Source organism: Vanacampus margaritifer, chromosome 7 (assembly GCF_051991255.1).
Source record: "Vanacampus margaritifer isolate UIUO_Vmar chromosome 7, RoL_Vmar_1.0, whole genome shotgun sequence".
Taxonomy (NCBI): Eukaryota; Metazoa; Chordata; class Actinopteri; order Syngnathiformes; family Syngnathidae; genus Vanacampus; species Vanacampus margaritifer.
In genome coordinates, this window is record NC_135438.1 from 17150476 (window position 1) to 17166781 (window position 16306).

At 38.8% G+C, this 16306-nt stretch overlaps 1 protein-coding gene and 1 long non-coding RNA gene across 2 annotated transcripts; one reads left to right on the forward strand and one right to left on the reverse strand.

Annotated features, from left to right (window-relative positions):
• The first annotated feature begins 5010 nt into the window (after nt 1-5010).
• gprc5bb (G protein-coupled receptor, class C, group 5, member Bb) lies at nt 5011-15443 on the forward strand. Its single transcript, XM_077569885.1, has 4 exons — nt 5011-5573; nt 6903-8019; nt 11809-11921; nt 12008-15443. The coding sequence occupies exons 2-4, from the start codon at nt 6903-6905 to the stop codon at nt 12050-12052; spliced, it is 1275 nt and encodes a 424-aa protein (XP_077426011.1). The 5' UTR covers nt 5011-5573; the 3' UTR covers nt 12053-15443.
• LOC144054685 (uncharacterized) lies at nt 8418-16210 on the reverse strand. The gene is made up of 3 exons (XR_013294695.1): nt 16126-16210; nt 8911-8988; nt 8418-8756 (listed from the first exon to the last, which is right to left on the reverse strand). It is a non-coding gene; the product is annotated as an uncharacterized LOC144054685 (long non-coding RNA).
• Nucleotides 16211-16306: the final 96 nt, after the last annotated feature.

Here is a 16306-nt window from a genome sequence, read left to right on the forward strand (position 1 = left end):
TAATCACATCATCCATCTATTGCAAAAACAAAACAAAAAAAAGATTCTTGAAATGTTCTCTATGCCTGCAGTTATTACATATGTCTATAGTCAAGCCATCATGTTGTCAGCTATTTGCCAGAACTGACAGCTTCCATTATGTTGTACTGTAGTTGGAATTTAATTTCATTCATTAAACATGAAAAGACAACTGGCCATAAAAAGAAATTCATCAACATCTTGAATGAAAAGGAGCAGAAAGTAGAAAATTATCATCTGCTCCTCATTCGCAAAGCATTATCTGACATACTTAACATGATTTATAGTCAAAACAGAAAGAAAAATTGGCGGCCGACACCGTGGCCGACTAGTTAGCTCATCTGCCTCACAGTGCAGAGATTATGGGGTTTAAATCGCTGCCCCGTTCCATTTGCATTTGTGTTATTTTTTGGACCAATATGATTACAGTTGAGCGCCGTAATTTAGGGCTGCCCCACAAATAGAGAAAATCTGTGTATAATTGATGCCAATTGTTTTTAAGTTATATACCATTATTTTACCCACTCGATAATATATTTTCCTCCATGCGGCCCCTGAGATAATATGAGTTTGACACCCCTGGTTTAATTCCAGGCTCTGACCTTCATGTACACAGTTTGCATGTTCTCCCTGTGCATGTGGGTTTTCTCCAAGTCCTCTGGTTTACAGCCATCCATATAACATTCTTATATTCAGGGTCCCGGGGAGTCGGAGCATCTCCCAGCTGACTTTCAGGCAAATGGCGGACTACTAGTGACATGGTACCCTTAATTGGATTGGCAACCACTAGTCGTCCAGGGTATACTGGCCTCTTACCCAAAGTCAGCTGTGATAGCCCCTAGCACACCTGTGACTCACGTGAGAAAAAGCAGTACAGAGAATGGATAGAAAACTAGACACCGCTATGGGAAAAGGTCCTCCAGCTCCTTCCACAGTTTTTTTTCATATGATTTGATTTGTGGCTCAGAATCCTGAGATTCTGAGATTATACAAGAGAAGACTGTTTACAAGTTCAGTTCAGTTTCAATTCATGGTATAGAAGATAGATCAACCAATTTTTACTACCTTTAACATTTTTTCAAAATTTATAGTTGATTTGGATTATTTTGTTGCTGTGTTTATATTGTTCCAATTGATTATTTAACAGCCTACTCAGATCGTATTTGAGATAGCAGCTGTGGTTGACTCACTTGGATGAGTGTAGGCATGCTACTAAAGAAGTCCTCTGTGGCTATTCTGCTTTATCCCCAAGTTATTATAAGTCACTGAATGCAAGAATGTAGCTCGGGGTGTCAAACTTGCTTTCATCACAGGTCACATCGCAGTTATGGTTGCCCTCAGGTTATATCGTCATAACATTAAGACCACGTACATTTCCTTCCAAATTACACAAAATACATTAAAAAAATCTTTCATTTTAAGGAAAGTCGATTGTTTGTCATCAATCAAAAGTGTATCTTCTATTTAGGAAATAAAGTATACAGACAAGTGCAACAGTAACATTTAATTATTATATCGGGCTGGCCTAGGGCTCCCTATGGATCTAAAAAAAAAAAAATTGTAGAAATTATTTAAAAAAAATAATTTTTTACACATTTTTTAAGATGACAAATTATTTAACTGAATGATTTAGATTAAAAAATGAATAGTTAAATATTCAAAAAATGTCAGTCCAAATTGTTAAGTTGTCTGAATAAGACAGATGAAAAGTATATTTTTTTATCTACCTAAAAATGTCCAAAAACTGACCATCAAATGTTCAAAAACCATGAAAGAAAGCCTGACAATTACATAAAAAAAATTAAAAGTATATTTGAGATTGAATCCTGAATATCCATACTTACCAAGCAATTGGGCGCAGCATCTTGCTTTATTTTGTACACATAGCTGTATACTTGATCATATCAATAGTATATTTTTTTTTTTACAATTACCCCCCAAAAAACCCAAAACATTGACAACGATGATCTAATATGATTACATGTTCCATTACAACTCTAGAAAGCTGATTCCCTGGAACCTGTGGATAACTTAATTTACTCTTGCAGTACCCTCTAGAGGATTTAAGGAGAAGAACACTTGATCAGATGCAAGATACAATGGTCTTCTTACATTTATGATTTAGTTTAATATTTTCATAGCAAACTATACAATAATATAATAAAAAGGCCATTCACCAACCACTCCAGAAGGTTAAACTCGCGGGAACTATTGGGCTACTGCCAGGTTTTGGGGGCCCCGTAAAAAAAATGATCACTGTGGGGCCTCACAACTTCAAAGTTTTTAATATTTTCTAGAGCAGTGCTTCTCAAATGGGGGTATGAGTACTCCTGGAGGTATTTAAAGGCACTTTATGGAGCATTTGAGATTTAAAAAAATATTTATTAAAATTAGCACTAGTGGGTAAAAAAAAAAAAAAGAGCTTGACACTAGTTGCACTTCTCTGACACCAAGAATTGCAAAGCTCCTCAGGGAAGCACAAGCCCAAGGTCTGACTTACTGTACGAAATAGCATGTCGGCTACTGTAGAGCACATAAAGTCAAAGTGAGCAATTGTGCGCAACTGTTCATGTTGACTAATGGATAATTGTCACGAGATACGTGAGGGATAATGGAGGGATTATGGGATGGACCACAATTGACAAGGTCCTATTGGATGGACGCAAGTGATGACTGGATTACCCTGATTAGCGATAATGTGCTGTTAGTCAGCACTTGTATTACTTGTCTTCCTTTAGAAGTACTCTTTATGTCTCCGTGGTAGGATTAAAACCCTCAACCAATATAACTTGAGTCACAGCTGTTTGGAATACAATTAGCTTGAAAACCATCAATTTGACAATAGTGTAAATCAGTGATTCCCAACCCCACATTTTTGTGCCATGAGAGGTCATTTGCTGTAGCAATTTATCAAATAACTGGACAAAATATTGCTTACATATATAAATAAATCTAAATATCTCACAAAACGTATTTTGGTTTGGCAAAGACAAGGAGTAACTAAGAGAACGATTAAATGTGAAATATGTGCCTTAGTTGAATAAAGATTGGGAAAGACTGGAGCAGATGTGGTTGTTGATGCTTCCAACACTGCCACCCTATGGAAGTATTCTGTAACACGGTGCGTTGTGTGCCTCGATGTGCTGAAACTGAAACTATTGCCTTGGATTGTGCTGCCAAAAGTCGGACAACTGCCGCAGCATAGATACTTGAATTGATGATAGCTGCCTTGCTACCACCAAGCTGTGAAGGCACGCTACTGTTGCGCTCTGGCATTATCACGTCCGGGGTCACCATTTGTGGAGATGCGGTAACTAGTGAGATAAGGAGACAAAGGTGAGTTGTGTCTCTTATTTACTCTCCACGCAAAAATGATTGTCTACAGAGCAAGCAGCCAGCTTCGCTCCTTGAAAACTTTCATGTCCATCAGCCCTCCCTTGAAGGTGCATGGTCAAGGTGAATGTCTCTACCTTGTGGGTCACCATAGTATAGTGTACAATAGAATACTGTACTGTAATGGGGATCTCCATTTATTCACAAGTTTACTTACTAAATGTGTGTGTGCCAGACTTGTTCTATTGCAAAAAAAAAAAAGTGGATACACAGGTCATTTGTACCTTCAGATAGTGCAGGGGTCTGCAACCTGTGGCTCTAGAGCCTCCCTATGGATCTAAAAAAAATGTAGAAATTATTATTACTATTTTTTTTTTTACATATTTTTTTAAGAATACATATTATTTAACTGAATGATTTAGATAAAAAAATTAAGAATTATTCGAAAAATTTCAGTCCAAATTGTTAAGTTGTCTGAAAAAGAGAGATGAAAGGTAGATGTGAACGTATATTTTTTTAATTACCTAAAAATGTCCAAAAACTGACCATCAAATGTCCAAAAACAAAAGAAGAAATCCTGACAATTACCATAAAATGTCAAACTGCCACAAATGTCAGAAAATTGATAGAAAAAAATGCTGAAAAATGTCAAAATAAAGAAAAGTGTAAAAATCTATTGAAAAAACAAAGTCTGAAATTACAACAAAATAATAATAATAATAATAATAATAAAATTAAAGGAGAAATCAAAAGGTAGAAGAAAATGAATCTCTACATATTGGATGCCGCTGATATTTTTTCTGTTCTGGTACAGCTCCACTTATAGCTCTTGGGCCCACAGTACATCAAACTAACACTAACACACTGTTTCCTTCATCACAACGTTCAAACAGTTTGCGGCTCCAGATTTTTTTTTATTTGGCCTAAAATATAGCTCTTTTGACAGGAAAGGTTGCTGACCCCTATAGTGGAAGAGAGTTGAATTGTTCTGCCTGTCACTATAAAACTTTAGCATTAACTATGTCATAAATTGATTTCAGACCATCCATCTTCCAAACCACTTAACCTCATGAGGACACAGGAATAGGGAGAGCATTCAAATGCCTACATAGCAGACAGAAAGACTCCTAAGTATGGAGATTGTCTTCTTCTTTCTTTACATGTTTGTTTGTCTCCGAGTCTATTTGCGTACCACAAAAGAGCTTTGGCTTCTCCAGTGTCTGACTACAATCTGTCACTGATGTCGTATCTGCAAGCAACAGTGTCTTGCACACTGATCCGAACTGGCTTGATTGCCAAGTTCCGTGGCTCCTGCTGATCGTCGGGCCCCCTTCAGATACTGTCCACCTTCAGATCGACTTGAGCGCAAGTCCAAGGCAGCAGATTAGTCCACACTAAAGGGAGTCTTGGCTCAATGACAGGCTGTTATGTAACATTTCCTACAAGGATGGCCACGTGGCCTCAGAGCGCGGACCATCTGCCTTCATCTATCCAAATCCCCTCCTCACTCAGCTAGAATGGACACTTGTGATGAGAACAATTGGCCAATTGTTGTTTTGATCAACCGTGGCGTCACTAAAGAAAGGAAGGCTGAACAGGCAGGTCAACCCCTTTCAGCTGAGTCAGTGTGATGTTGAATTCTATGAAGTAGAAGTGGGGAAATAACACCAAGTTTGGAAAAAAAAAAAACAGCCTTGGGTGTGAAGCGGTGTGCTCATTATTTCCTGGTTGGATGCGTGCACCAGCAGTCCCTGCTTCCCATACGTGGGTGAGCTCCAGCAAAGCTGGGATTGCATCTCTGTTGACACCTCCGCACAGTCAACATGCAGCAGGGAGAGAGAAACATGCAGACAGAGTGACTGGTATGAAGACGACACAAGTTGCCATAGAGAGATGCGTTAAAAAGAGGGAAAGAGAGAGTGAAAGAGAGACAAATGAGATATTTGAAGATGAGGCAGAGGTCGTCGCGTAGTAAAATTTGATCATCAATTTTTTTTTTTTGGAGTGGTCGTGTCACAGCAGCAGCAGGACACAATCTGTCTAACCAAACAACTTAAAGGACGTCCTCAAATGCAACATGGAAGCTGTTTGGCTCCTGCAAACCTGAGGATTTGAAGTGGAATTATTCATTATAATTTGTTGAACTCCCCAAATGATGACATGAAGATATCACGCCTATCCATTGTCAGTAATTAAGAATTGAAGCTGCTAAGCTGTCAGAGGTAAGTCGGAAAATACATTCAAGTCATTTATAGGTGTGTAAGTGATGCTATGCTTGTTAGAAATCATTTGGCTTTGAAATGTGAATTTTCTCCAAAAGTGACATTTACACCAGTTTGCTGGTTAACAAAATGATGTAAATGAGAGGATTGCTTATATTAACAGGACCTAACAATGTTGCATAATTATTGCATGTGTGTGTGTGTCTGTGTTTTTGGTTCTTAAGCTCGACTTCTCAAAGCCCAGTGTGCAATGTCAGCCCACGCTGTTTCCCGTTGCCAAGGAAACTATTGCCCAGTGCTAAAATCAGTTCTGTTCTGTGCTGTGCTGTGAGAGCACGAGTGTGTTTCCAAAGAGAAGAATATTCATGTGTGATCTGTGAGTTGTTGTTGTTGTTTTTTTAAAGAGGAAGTCAACCTTAAATATTTCTTGACAATAATATGTTAGATGTGACCTCACTAGTCTAAACATGATATTCTGATTAATATTAAATTTGTGGAATCTGACTTATGAAGCAAAATCCAGCTGTTTTTATCCATCTCAGGGGGCGGCCATTTTGCCACTTTCTGTTGACGAAGATGACATCACAGTTGCTCAGGACTCAGGCAATGACCAATCACAGCTCACCTGTTTTCTGAAGCTGAGCTGTGATTGGTTGTTACCTGAGACCTGAACAATTGTGATGTCATTTTCTCTTTTTCTCTTTCTCGCTTCACTTTCTTGCAAGTGGCAAAATGGCCGCCTTCTGATATTGATAAAAACTGCTGGATTTTGCTGCTTAACTCATATTCCACTAACCTAATATTACCCAAACTAGTGGTGCTGCATAACCTTACAAACATTGAAAAACTTTATTTGAAAATAAAACAAATACATACATACATATATATGTAAAGAATTGTACATACACACAAAATAAAAACAATTTTAAAAACAAGATTCTGTTTGAAAAGGGTGTAAGAAGAAGTAAAACGACTTATCTACTCCCACCCCTTATTCCTAGTGTAAAATGTACCACTTAAATTCACCCTGAAACCCTGTTCAGGTTATAACAAATAATTTATTTTGCAAATACAGTAACAGCAAAATCGGGCAAATAATAAGATAAAACAAAAATAAAGAAATTGACATCGCTGGATACAAAACACTCGTGATGATGTTTATTTTATTTGTTATATACAGTAGAACATATTATTGTCAAGATTTTTGGGAGGGAAGGGTTGACTTCCCCTTTAAACCAGTAATATGTAATTTATCTCTTTGATGTGACTGACCTTCCTACCTATCCTTGTCTCAACTGCTTCTCCTCTTGTCTTCAACATCCCTCTAAGATGGCTGTCAACAGTTTCCCCATCTTCCTCCTGCTACTGATCAGCTCTTGCACATCGCACCCATCACCTCCCCCTCCCCTGGGATGTAGTGAGCATGTGGAGCCCCCTTACAGAGTGCTGTGTGACCTGGAGTCAGTGTGGGGTGTTGTTTTGGAGGCAGTGGCCTGCACCGGGGGTATCACCTCTCTAGTCCTGGCTACGCTCCTTCTCGTCAAACTTGGCTCTATCTCAGACCCGGCCAGGCGCTCTGGCGTGGGACCCCTTCTCCTGCTCCTGGGCACACTCCTTGGGATATTCACCATCTCTCTGGCGTTCCTTGTGGGAAAGAACCAGGTCCTCTGTGTGGTTCGCAGAGCCTTCTGGGGCCCCCTCTTCGCCCTTTGCTTCTCAAGCTTGCTGGTCCAGGGTCTGAGGCTCAGGAGGCTGGTGGCTGGCAAGACAAGCCCATCAGGAAGCACGCTGGCTGCACTGGGCTTGGCACTGGCCTTGGTTCAAGGGATTATTTCTGCCGAATGGGTCCTTCTCACCGTAGTCAGGGAGGGGCATCCAGCATGCGAGTATCCGCCTTTGGACTTTGCTCTGACGTGCAGCTACACCTTAGGGCTGCTCCTCATAGCCATGGGGCTCTCTCTAGGGGTGGTGCTGTGTGGGGGGGAACTGGTGGTAGAAGCAACCCCTGAAAGTGATGAGGATAGAGAAGAAGAGAGCGACAAGAGGAGATGGAAGTGTAATGCCGTGTGGCTCTTCCTGGCAAGTCTGGCATCTGCGTTGCTTTGGGTAGCTTGGCTTGGCTTTTATCTCTATGGGAGCCAAGCAGTCCGGCTCAGGGGGAAAGTGGGGAGGTCAGGAGGAGGAGCAGCGGGAAAAGTGGAGGAGCGTCTGCTGGACGAGCCTGCTCTGGCGGTAGCCCTGGTTGTGCAGGGTTGGATCCTTCTGCTCTTCCATGGCATTCCAGAGAGCCACCTGTGTCTCTGGAACCGATCACAATGCGGCAGGCAAGATTTCTATGACACCAGCGAGACAACAACTCCTCCACATTTCAGAGACGAGCTCCCAGCACACTCTCACCAACCCTTCCAGGAAAACCAGGCCTTTTCTATGGAGGAGCACGGTGCAAGTACGCCCATGTTGTGTGTCTGTGTGTGTTGTCAACCTTTAACGTTTCTTGACAATATGTTATATGTGATCTCACTAGTCTAAACATGACATTCTGATTAATATTATATTTGTGGAATATGAGTTATGAAGCAAATTCTCAGGGGGCGGCCATTTTGCCACTTCCTGTTGACTGAAGATGACATCCCAGTTGCTCAGGTCTCAGTTAACAACCAATCACAGCTCAGCTTCAGAAAACAGATGAGCTGTGATTGGTCGGTACCTGAGACCTGAGCAACTAGGATATCATCTTCAGTTTGAAAGCAAGTGGCAAAATGGCCGCCCCCTGAGATGGATTTTGATGCTTAACTCATCTTCCACTAACGCAATATTAACCAAAACATCATATTTAGACCAGTGGGACTGCATAGAACATATTATTGTCAAAACATTGTCGGGGGGGTTGACTTCCCCTTTAATAGTGCTTCAACTCTGCCTTGAAGTGGAGCTTGGGAGGTCACACTTTTGTCATGAAGGTGGAGCAGAAACGTACAACTGGAAATGTACAGTTGCTAGGCAACCAGAGACACAAATCATAGAGTCATTTTTTTCCATTCAATGTCATATGAATGAATGCAAAACTAAGAGACAGCAAAGGAAACTTCTATCGAGCGGATTTATAAAAAAAGATTCTGACTTGCATTAATCCCAATCCACTTGAAGGCATCACGTCATGAATGCAGCCTCTATTAACATCATCTACAACAGAGAAAGAGAATTCTCTTCAAGAGCTTACCGAAAAGTACATTAGAGAATCATTGGAACTAACAATCTAACAAAATCATGCAATGTAGTAGTAGGTTTGTTTCCCGCAGAACGAGTTCAACTATACACAGTCCAACAACAAACCCACCTTATAATTATTTCACAGCCTCTTACAGGCAGAGGGCTATGACTCATCCGGCTTCAGTGCTAATCTACTGATGGAGAGCTAAACAGCAAGGCACAAGGACAAACCAGACAAAGATGATGGTTGAAAGAAAGCATTAAAGTCGTATTTAAGAGACTGGCACATTACTTTTGGTTGTTGTACAGTTGACTGAGTCGGGATGAAGCTCAGCTAAGCTTAAAGTGAGTAGAATTTTTATTTTTTATTTATTTTATTTTATTTTTATTTTTATTTTTAATGTAGTACAAAAATACTGCCCTGCGATTGGCTGGCAACCAGTTCAGGGTGTACCTCGCCTACTGCCCGAAGCCAGCTGGGATAGGCTCCAGCACCCCCTGCAACCCTTGTGAGGACAAGCGGTTAAGAAAATGGATGGATGGATGGATGGATGGTTGGATAGTTCAAAAATACGCCCAAAAATATTTTCTAGCAAGTCAACATACATTTTCTTTTTTAAATCATCGTAGGTCTCATAAAAGCTAATTATATTACAATTTCACCTTACAGAAGGCAGAGGTGGGCAATCTTGGTCCTCGGGGGCCAGAGTCCTGCAGGTTTTGGAGGTTTCTCAATTCTAACACAAGCTGATTCCAATAAACGGGATTGTTGCTGATGAGCTGATCATATATCAGCTGTGTTGGAGAACGGAAACATCCAAAACCTGCAGGACTTCGGCCCTCGATGCCCACCTCTGCCCTAAGGAGACAAAAATTTTGTGTAATAACTTAAATGTCTCTGTTTGTTATTTGTTTTTGACACAATTGTGACATTATGCTTTTTTGTTTTATTGTCATTTAAACTGTTCGAAATAAAGTTGTAAAAGTTGTAAATTATTAGCAAATGTACTAATGGGTGGTAGGCTTGCGAAGTGTGGTCTCTTCTGAGGCACCGTAATGTGCGAGCTTCAAAATGCACATGCTTCGAACTTAGTTTGTTGCATTGTATTAGTTGACCACTAGATGGCAAACATTTCAACACATTGTCCCTTTAAAAGCGGCCAGAAAAGGAAAGTCGCATTTAATATATCAAGGCTGACATAAATTATCCTTTTACTTGTTGATTTCACACTTCCTTTCACAGCAGCGGACATATAATATTACAGTAATTTTCTTTTGTGTGGAATAATGGCATAGTTTACCGTCTCCATATCACAAATTCCTTTGATCCATTTCATCACGTAAATGGGAATTCAAAATGAAGTCTACCCACATCACTTTATGCTAATGGCATTTGGTTTTTCAATGAAAACCATTTTCATAGTGAAATATTTATCATAACAAATCAGTACAATAAATCTAATTAGAACGTGCTATAGACTAATACAGTGATGGAATATTTTGGAGAAAATCATTTTATGCATGTTTGAAATTAATTATGAATAAATATGACTCTAAAATAATAGTTTCCCATTCAAAACTAATATGAACCAATCACAACAAAGAACATTTATCCATCCATTCATACATCCATTTCTTGCAAAACGTAGTGGAAAATCAATACAGGCAGTGTATACAGTATATATATTTAATCTTACTTTGACTCCAGTCTAGTCACTTTGGGAAATATATTTCTAAAACAACAACAACGACAACAAACATTTGTTTGGCTTTATGTGTCCCTAAACGTTAATTTCACGCTCATTTCAAAAATGTATTTTCCTAGCACATGATGTTTTTGTGATATTTTCTTTTTTTTTTAAGATTGACCTATGAAGAAAACGTGCGCAATATGGATTTTGCCGTTTGATGTCATTTGTAGCTACGATGTTTAAGAAATAAAATCCACCTGTTGCTGAACCGAACCCTTAATTTATACATTTTACTTAATATATTACATATATTTCATTATTATTATTATTATAGCTCAACTCACCCCCTTTTTTTCTTGGTGTACTCAAGGCTTGGCCTATGTACGGGCGGCCATCTTGGCCAATTGATTAGGTACGCCCAGGATTCTCGCCACTCCGCTTGCCCAGGGCGGCGGCCATCTTGGCCAATTAATTAGGTACGCCAAGGACTCTCTACTCCTCGCCCACCTGGGTCGGCGGCCATCTTGGCCATTTGACTACTACTAAAATTACTACAACTACAAGTACTACTAATACTACTACTACTACAATTACAAGTACTACTACTACTACTACTACAAGTACTTGCTACTACTAAAAGTCCTACTACTATACTACTATTACTATTGCTACAAGTACTACATGTGTCTTTCCACCTTGCAAGAGTCAGCAGTCCCATTCAAAATTTCCGCGGGAATTTTTCTAGTTATTATTAGAAACTTAAGTGCAGATTTAAAATCAGTGGGGGAAAAAACCCGGAAAAAAACTTTACTCACATCTCCGGTTAAAAGGTACATCAACCCCCCAAAATTATTTACAATACAGTAATATGTTCTATACAGCCCCACTTGTCTAAACACGGTATTCGGATTAATAGTGTGTTTGTGGAATATGAATTAAGCAACAAAATTCACCCGTTTTTCTCCATTTCAGGTGGCAGTCATTTTGCCACTTGCTGTCAACTGAAAATGACATCACAGGTGCTGAGGGCTCAGCTTGAACAACTGTGATGCCATTTTCAGTCGACAACAAATGCCAAAATGGCCGCCCCCTGAGAAAAACGGGTTGATTTTGAAGCTTAATTCATATTCCACAAACACAATATTAATTAGAATGCCGTGTTTAGACTAGTGGGGGTGCATGCAATATATTATTGTAAAGACAATTTGGGGGTTGAATTCACCCAAAAATTGTAAAAATTAGTTGATCAGTGTAAAACTACACTGACTGTAAAACAAATGATGCACCACTGATTTGATTGTATGACGATACCTTTGACTTTGCTCGTCTTTCAGGTCTTCGAAGTGGCAACTATCAGAGCGGTCACGGGAGTGTTCGCCCTGGCATCGCCTTCAGAGGTCACGTCTACCAACCAACTGAAATGGCTCTTGTTATGAACGGTGGTACGGTAAGTCTGCCTCTCAACATATGTCACTCTTCAACAATTACACAAATAATCCAGCTGACCCACACTTGTTTTTCATCATCATATAGATGCCCACAGCCCCCATTAACTACACTGGAAGACGACTGTGGTAATGGGATGTGAGCCCTTAGTTACATGTATGTTCCTTCTTTTTTTTTCCTGATGCCTGACCTGGAGTAATAATTCAAAAGACATATCATACAAGACGGACTGACAACAGCGCAATACATTTCATGTTTTCTGCATACATGTCTGAATTCTACATTTTGAAACGCTCTACACCTGAGGACATTTTACTGGCTTGAATACCACTTTCAGTGCTTTAATATGATTAATATTATAACGCACAGATGTCTGTAATATGTAAATAAGAGTGCAGGAAGTGTTTGAGGTGGGCTGATAATGCGTGGTGTTGAGGATTACACAAACCTTCAGAATATGAATTTACAGCATATCCTTACATAAGCTTGCTTTGACTCTCATTTTTCTTGCCATTTGGCTACAGGACATTATTTGAGCCATGCTTGTCCATATTGCCCGTAACCTTGCATCATGTGCACATGAATGTAATATAAAGTCTATGGACAACCTAAAAAGCCATTTACCAATACACTCAATAGTGAAATCATTAGGTACACTTCTTACCTGCACAATCTATCAAGGCCCCAAACGACAACTGAGTCTTTATTCTCATCTGCATTAGCTAAATACAGAACTAAAAATATCATAAATATAGTTCAATTTGTTTGTTGCATGCACCGTCAAACTAAACTGCAATCGTTTTACAATATAATCACAATAATATCCATATTGTTAAATGAATAGAAAACATCTTTGATATTGTTAATCAAAACAGAACATTATTTGCAAAGGCAGAATTTGTGTTAAAGCTCTTGCCTTGAATCTCATTAGATTCGTGATTCCCAACCAGGAGGCCATGTTACCCTAATGAGCCGTGAGAGGTCATCAATTATCCAAGTTTACTTCATTTTGCTGAAAATAATTCTTAATTAATTATGAAATATTAGGGCCTAGATTTTTTTCATGCCAATGCCGATTCTACTTGGCAGAAATAAGTTTGGTCACCTAACACTTTATTACAAGTGGAGCATTTGAGTGTGTTACAATATTTTGTCCTTTAGTAGTTATTTAAAGGTGAGGTCTTTAGTTTTCACTCAGAAATAAACACTTCTTAAACACTGGATGCATACACATTTAATCATTCTCAATCAACACCTCTGGGCTTCTGTTAATGTGTGGTGGTGATTTTGTCTTCATCCACCACCACCCCAGCCTTTATTTTGCCATTTTGTTATGTTTTGCCCTGAGTGGGATGTTTGTGGGTGGAAAGTCTATGTTTACCCCTCTAGCCAATCACAGAGCGGGGGGCGTGTCGCTGAAGGCAGGCGCAATGTTGACGAGAAGAGTGGGGGTGGAGCCAATGGGAAAAGTAATTTTGAATTGGTTGTTTACAAACAAACGGTTGTGTTTACAAACACTAACGGACAAAACTAAAGACCCACCTTTAACTTTACAACAAGCACAAGTACAAAAACATGCAAAAAACATTCACTTTTGAATTTATCTTTAGATTGTCAGCATATAGATGAATGCCGTATACAAACTCCATAATGAGGTAAATTACTGGCATAAAATTACTTATATATTTCTCTTCTCCAACTTTCTTTGCCATGAATAGACATGTTTCACAGTTGTCAAAAAAAATATTTTTTGACAGACCTGCATTTTAAATATAGGCCTATGTTGTAGAGTTCAACAGGAGCCAATATTTTTGTCATTTGTTTTTAAAAAGTTTCCTGTCAAAATAAGTGTCACAGTGGAATTAATAACATGTATAACATGCTGTTATTGTTTTCCATCTCCACTTGTTGCTGAGAAATATTTTTGCTGCAAGAATAACTACCAGGATTGTGCAGCACATATGTAACCTGCTAATTATAATAAATCAGCCATTACTGTGGTAAACGCCGCGGTGTTCCAGCAAGGCCACGTGACAATTGGCCTATTAGATTGAATGGAGTCACAGCATCTTCTAGTGGGCAAACGGTGCAAGTGCACAATTCGCAGGGACTCCAACATAGCATTATGATTAATTAAGAGACTACATTGGTGTTTAATCAGAAAAACTTTGGCTGATGATGCTTATTTTGAAATATTGGCCTATGTAATCGCCAATTGATCAGTCGGGCCCTACAACACATCGTTGTTCATCTATCTATCTATGCTAGCAAGTAGCGATGTATACTGACAAGGCAGAACAATTAAATGCCTCTTCCATTAGATTTCAGAAAGGACAATAAATCACCATGCAAATGAATAGGTCATATCGTCAAGTCAATTTGTGAACAAATTGAGACAATATGATAAATACATCAGTACTCATAAGTTTTGTGACTTTTTTGTTTGGTAGTGTGCCGCTAAACATTTTTAATGTAAAGTGGGTGCCTTGGCTCAATAACGCCAGGGAAACATTGCATTAGATTGTGCGAGTGTACCTAATGATGTGACCAATGAGTGTAAATATATGTGATACAGTACGAGGTTTAAACTATCTTGGAAGCTGTATTTTGCACTTTATAAGAGCTAATATGGTCTCTGTGTGATAATATTTGAGATGTATTATCTTGTAAAGGGTCAAATATTTTTAATATTTTGTCAGTACGATTTTATTTGGTGTTTTCTAGGATTTTGATGTCCATATTGAGTAGAAAACACACACGCACATACGGCCAGATGTCAAAGATCCATCAGTATTGGAGAGGTTAACAAAAAATATCTCATTTGACATCTGGCCATCATTATGTTCCAGTGAAAATTATTTCGTACAACTGGACGGACTAACAAGGGTTTGATGTAGACACTAAGCTCAACCAGTTTTGATATATTTTTTATTGTGATGTGTGAGTGTCGTCAAAGTGTATGGCAGTGTCGCTGTAGTGTATTATGGCAATGTGGTTCTTACAAAATGTTTTACTTTTTTTTTTCTTACTTGAAAACATGGGGGGAATTGTTTGCAAATGCTACTGGTTTTCAGCCCATGCAGTCTGTTTAATACTGACATTATATTATTGTACAAGTTATGAATCAAAATATTCACTATTGTAGTGAGAGTTCGAATGCATCGGTAATAAGACTTCAAGCAGAAAGAATAATGTCACTGCGGCCAATCTAATCAAGTATCCCGTTTTGCACTAAATCTGACTTTTGAACTATTGTGAGTTTTCTGTCATGTTGCTTGTCTTAGTGAGATTTATGCTACAATTTTGTATACTGCAAATATTAACTTGACATTTTACATTATGTAATATCTTAAAACAAATGACTTTCAATCAAGTGTGACCTACAATGTTAAAAGCACTGGTATTTACCTTTTAATGATTTTATGGCAATTGCACTGTCACTATTTTATGGCAGCATAACATGAATGTTTGTAATGTAATTTGCACAGAGTGATTAATACATCAGCGCACATTTTCTCTTAAATGTTGTCTTCATTTGTCATCAGATTCCTGTCCTGGTATACATGATTTCACTGTAATAATATCTGTTTATTTTCTACACTGCTTATCCTCATTAGGGTTGCCTGTGTGCTGGAGCCTATCCCAATCACAACTGGATTTGGTCAAAGGCTGCTCACTGGTGGAAAGTCAATTGCAGGGCACACACAAACCAGCACTCACGCCTCTGGCCAATTCACCTAGATTGATTGATTGATTGATCATATAATCACATTACAACTTCAAAATATGCAAATAAAAATGGAAAGAAATATATGTCATTAATTCACTGCAGTTTACATGTTAAGGGGAGTAGGAAGAAGTACAAGAATTTATCTAGTCCTACCCCATATTACTCATATTATGTCAATACTCTAGTGGTTATTCGTTTTCAATAATATATTAAATAAATAAAAAACAAAACAAGTTTATGCTAATGTTTATACCTGATTTTTATATTTTTCTAATAGTTTTTAGCCTCTTACAGAAACACCCATTTGCTTTGTGTTTATTTTATTGTATATAAAAAAAAAATTGTTTAAGTAATATGAGTAAACGGATTGCATTGGTTTCGTAAGTGTCCAGAATATGTTGTATTCATCATAATTTTGTTATCTAAATCGAAATACAAACACAAATCGAATACGTGTGTGCAGAAAAAAACTCACGTGCTTCGGGTTTCCGTGAGGGGCATGCGCAGAAGGGCTGCCCCGACATACTGGCACTTTGCGCACGCGCACTGACATTTTCAGCTCGCCCCGACAGGCCGACACTCGTCAGTCGACGCATCAGCTTCACTGTACACCGGCACATTAATGCAAACGGTCTCGCACAACGTCACTCAACTAC

Excerpts from the sequence above, each read along its gene's own strand:
- gprc5bb (XM_077569885.1), top strand. The coding sequence starts at position 6,903 with ATGGCTGTCAACAGTTTCCCCATCTTCCTCCTGCTACTGATCAGCTCT. Across the intron at positions 8,020-11,808 it reads TATGGAGGAGCACGGTGCAA|GTCTTCGAAGTGGCAACTAT; the intron begins GTACGCCCATGT and ends CTCGTCTTTCAG. Across the intron at positions 11,922-12,007 it reads TTGTTATGAACGGTGGTACG|ATGCCCACAGCCCCCATTAA; the intron begins GTAAGTCTGCCT and ends ATCATCATATAG.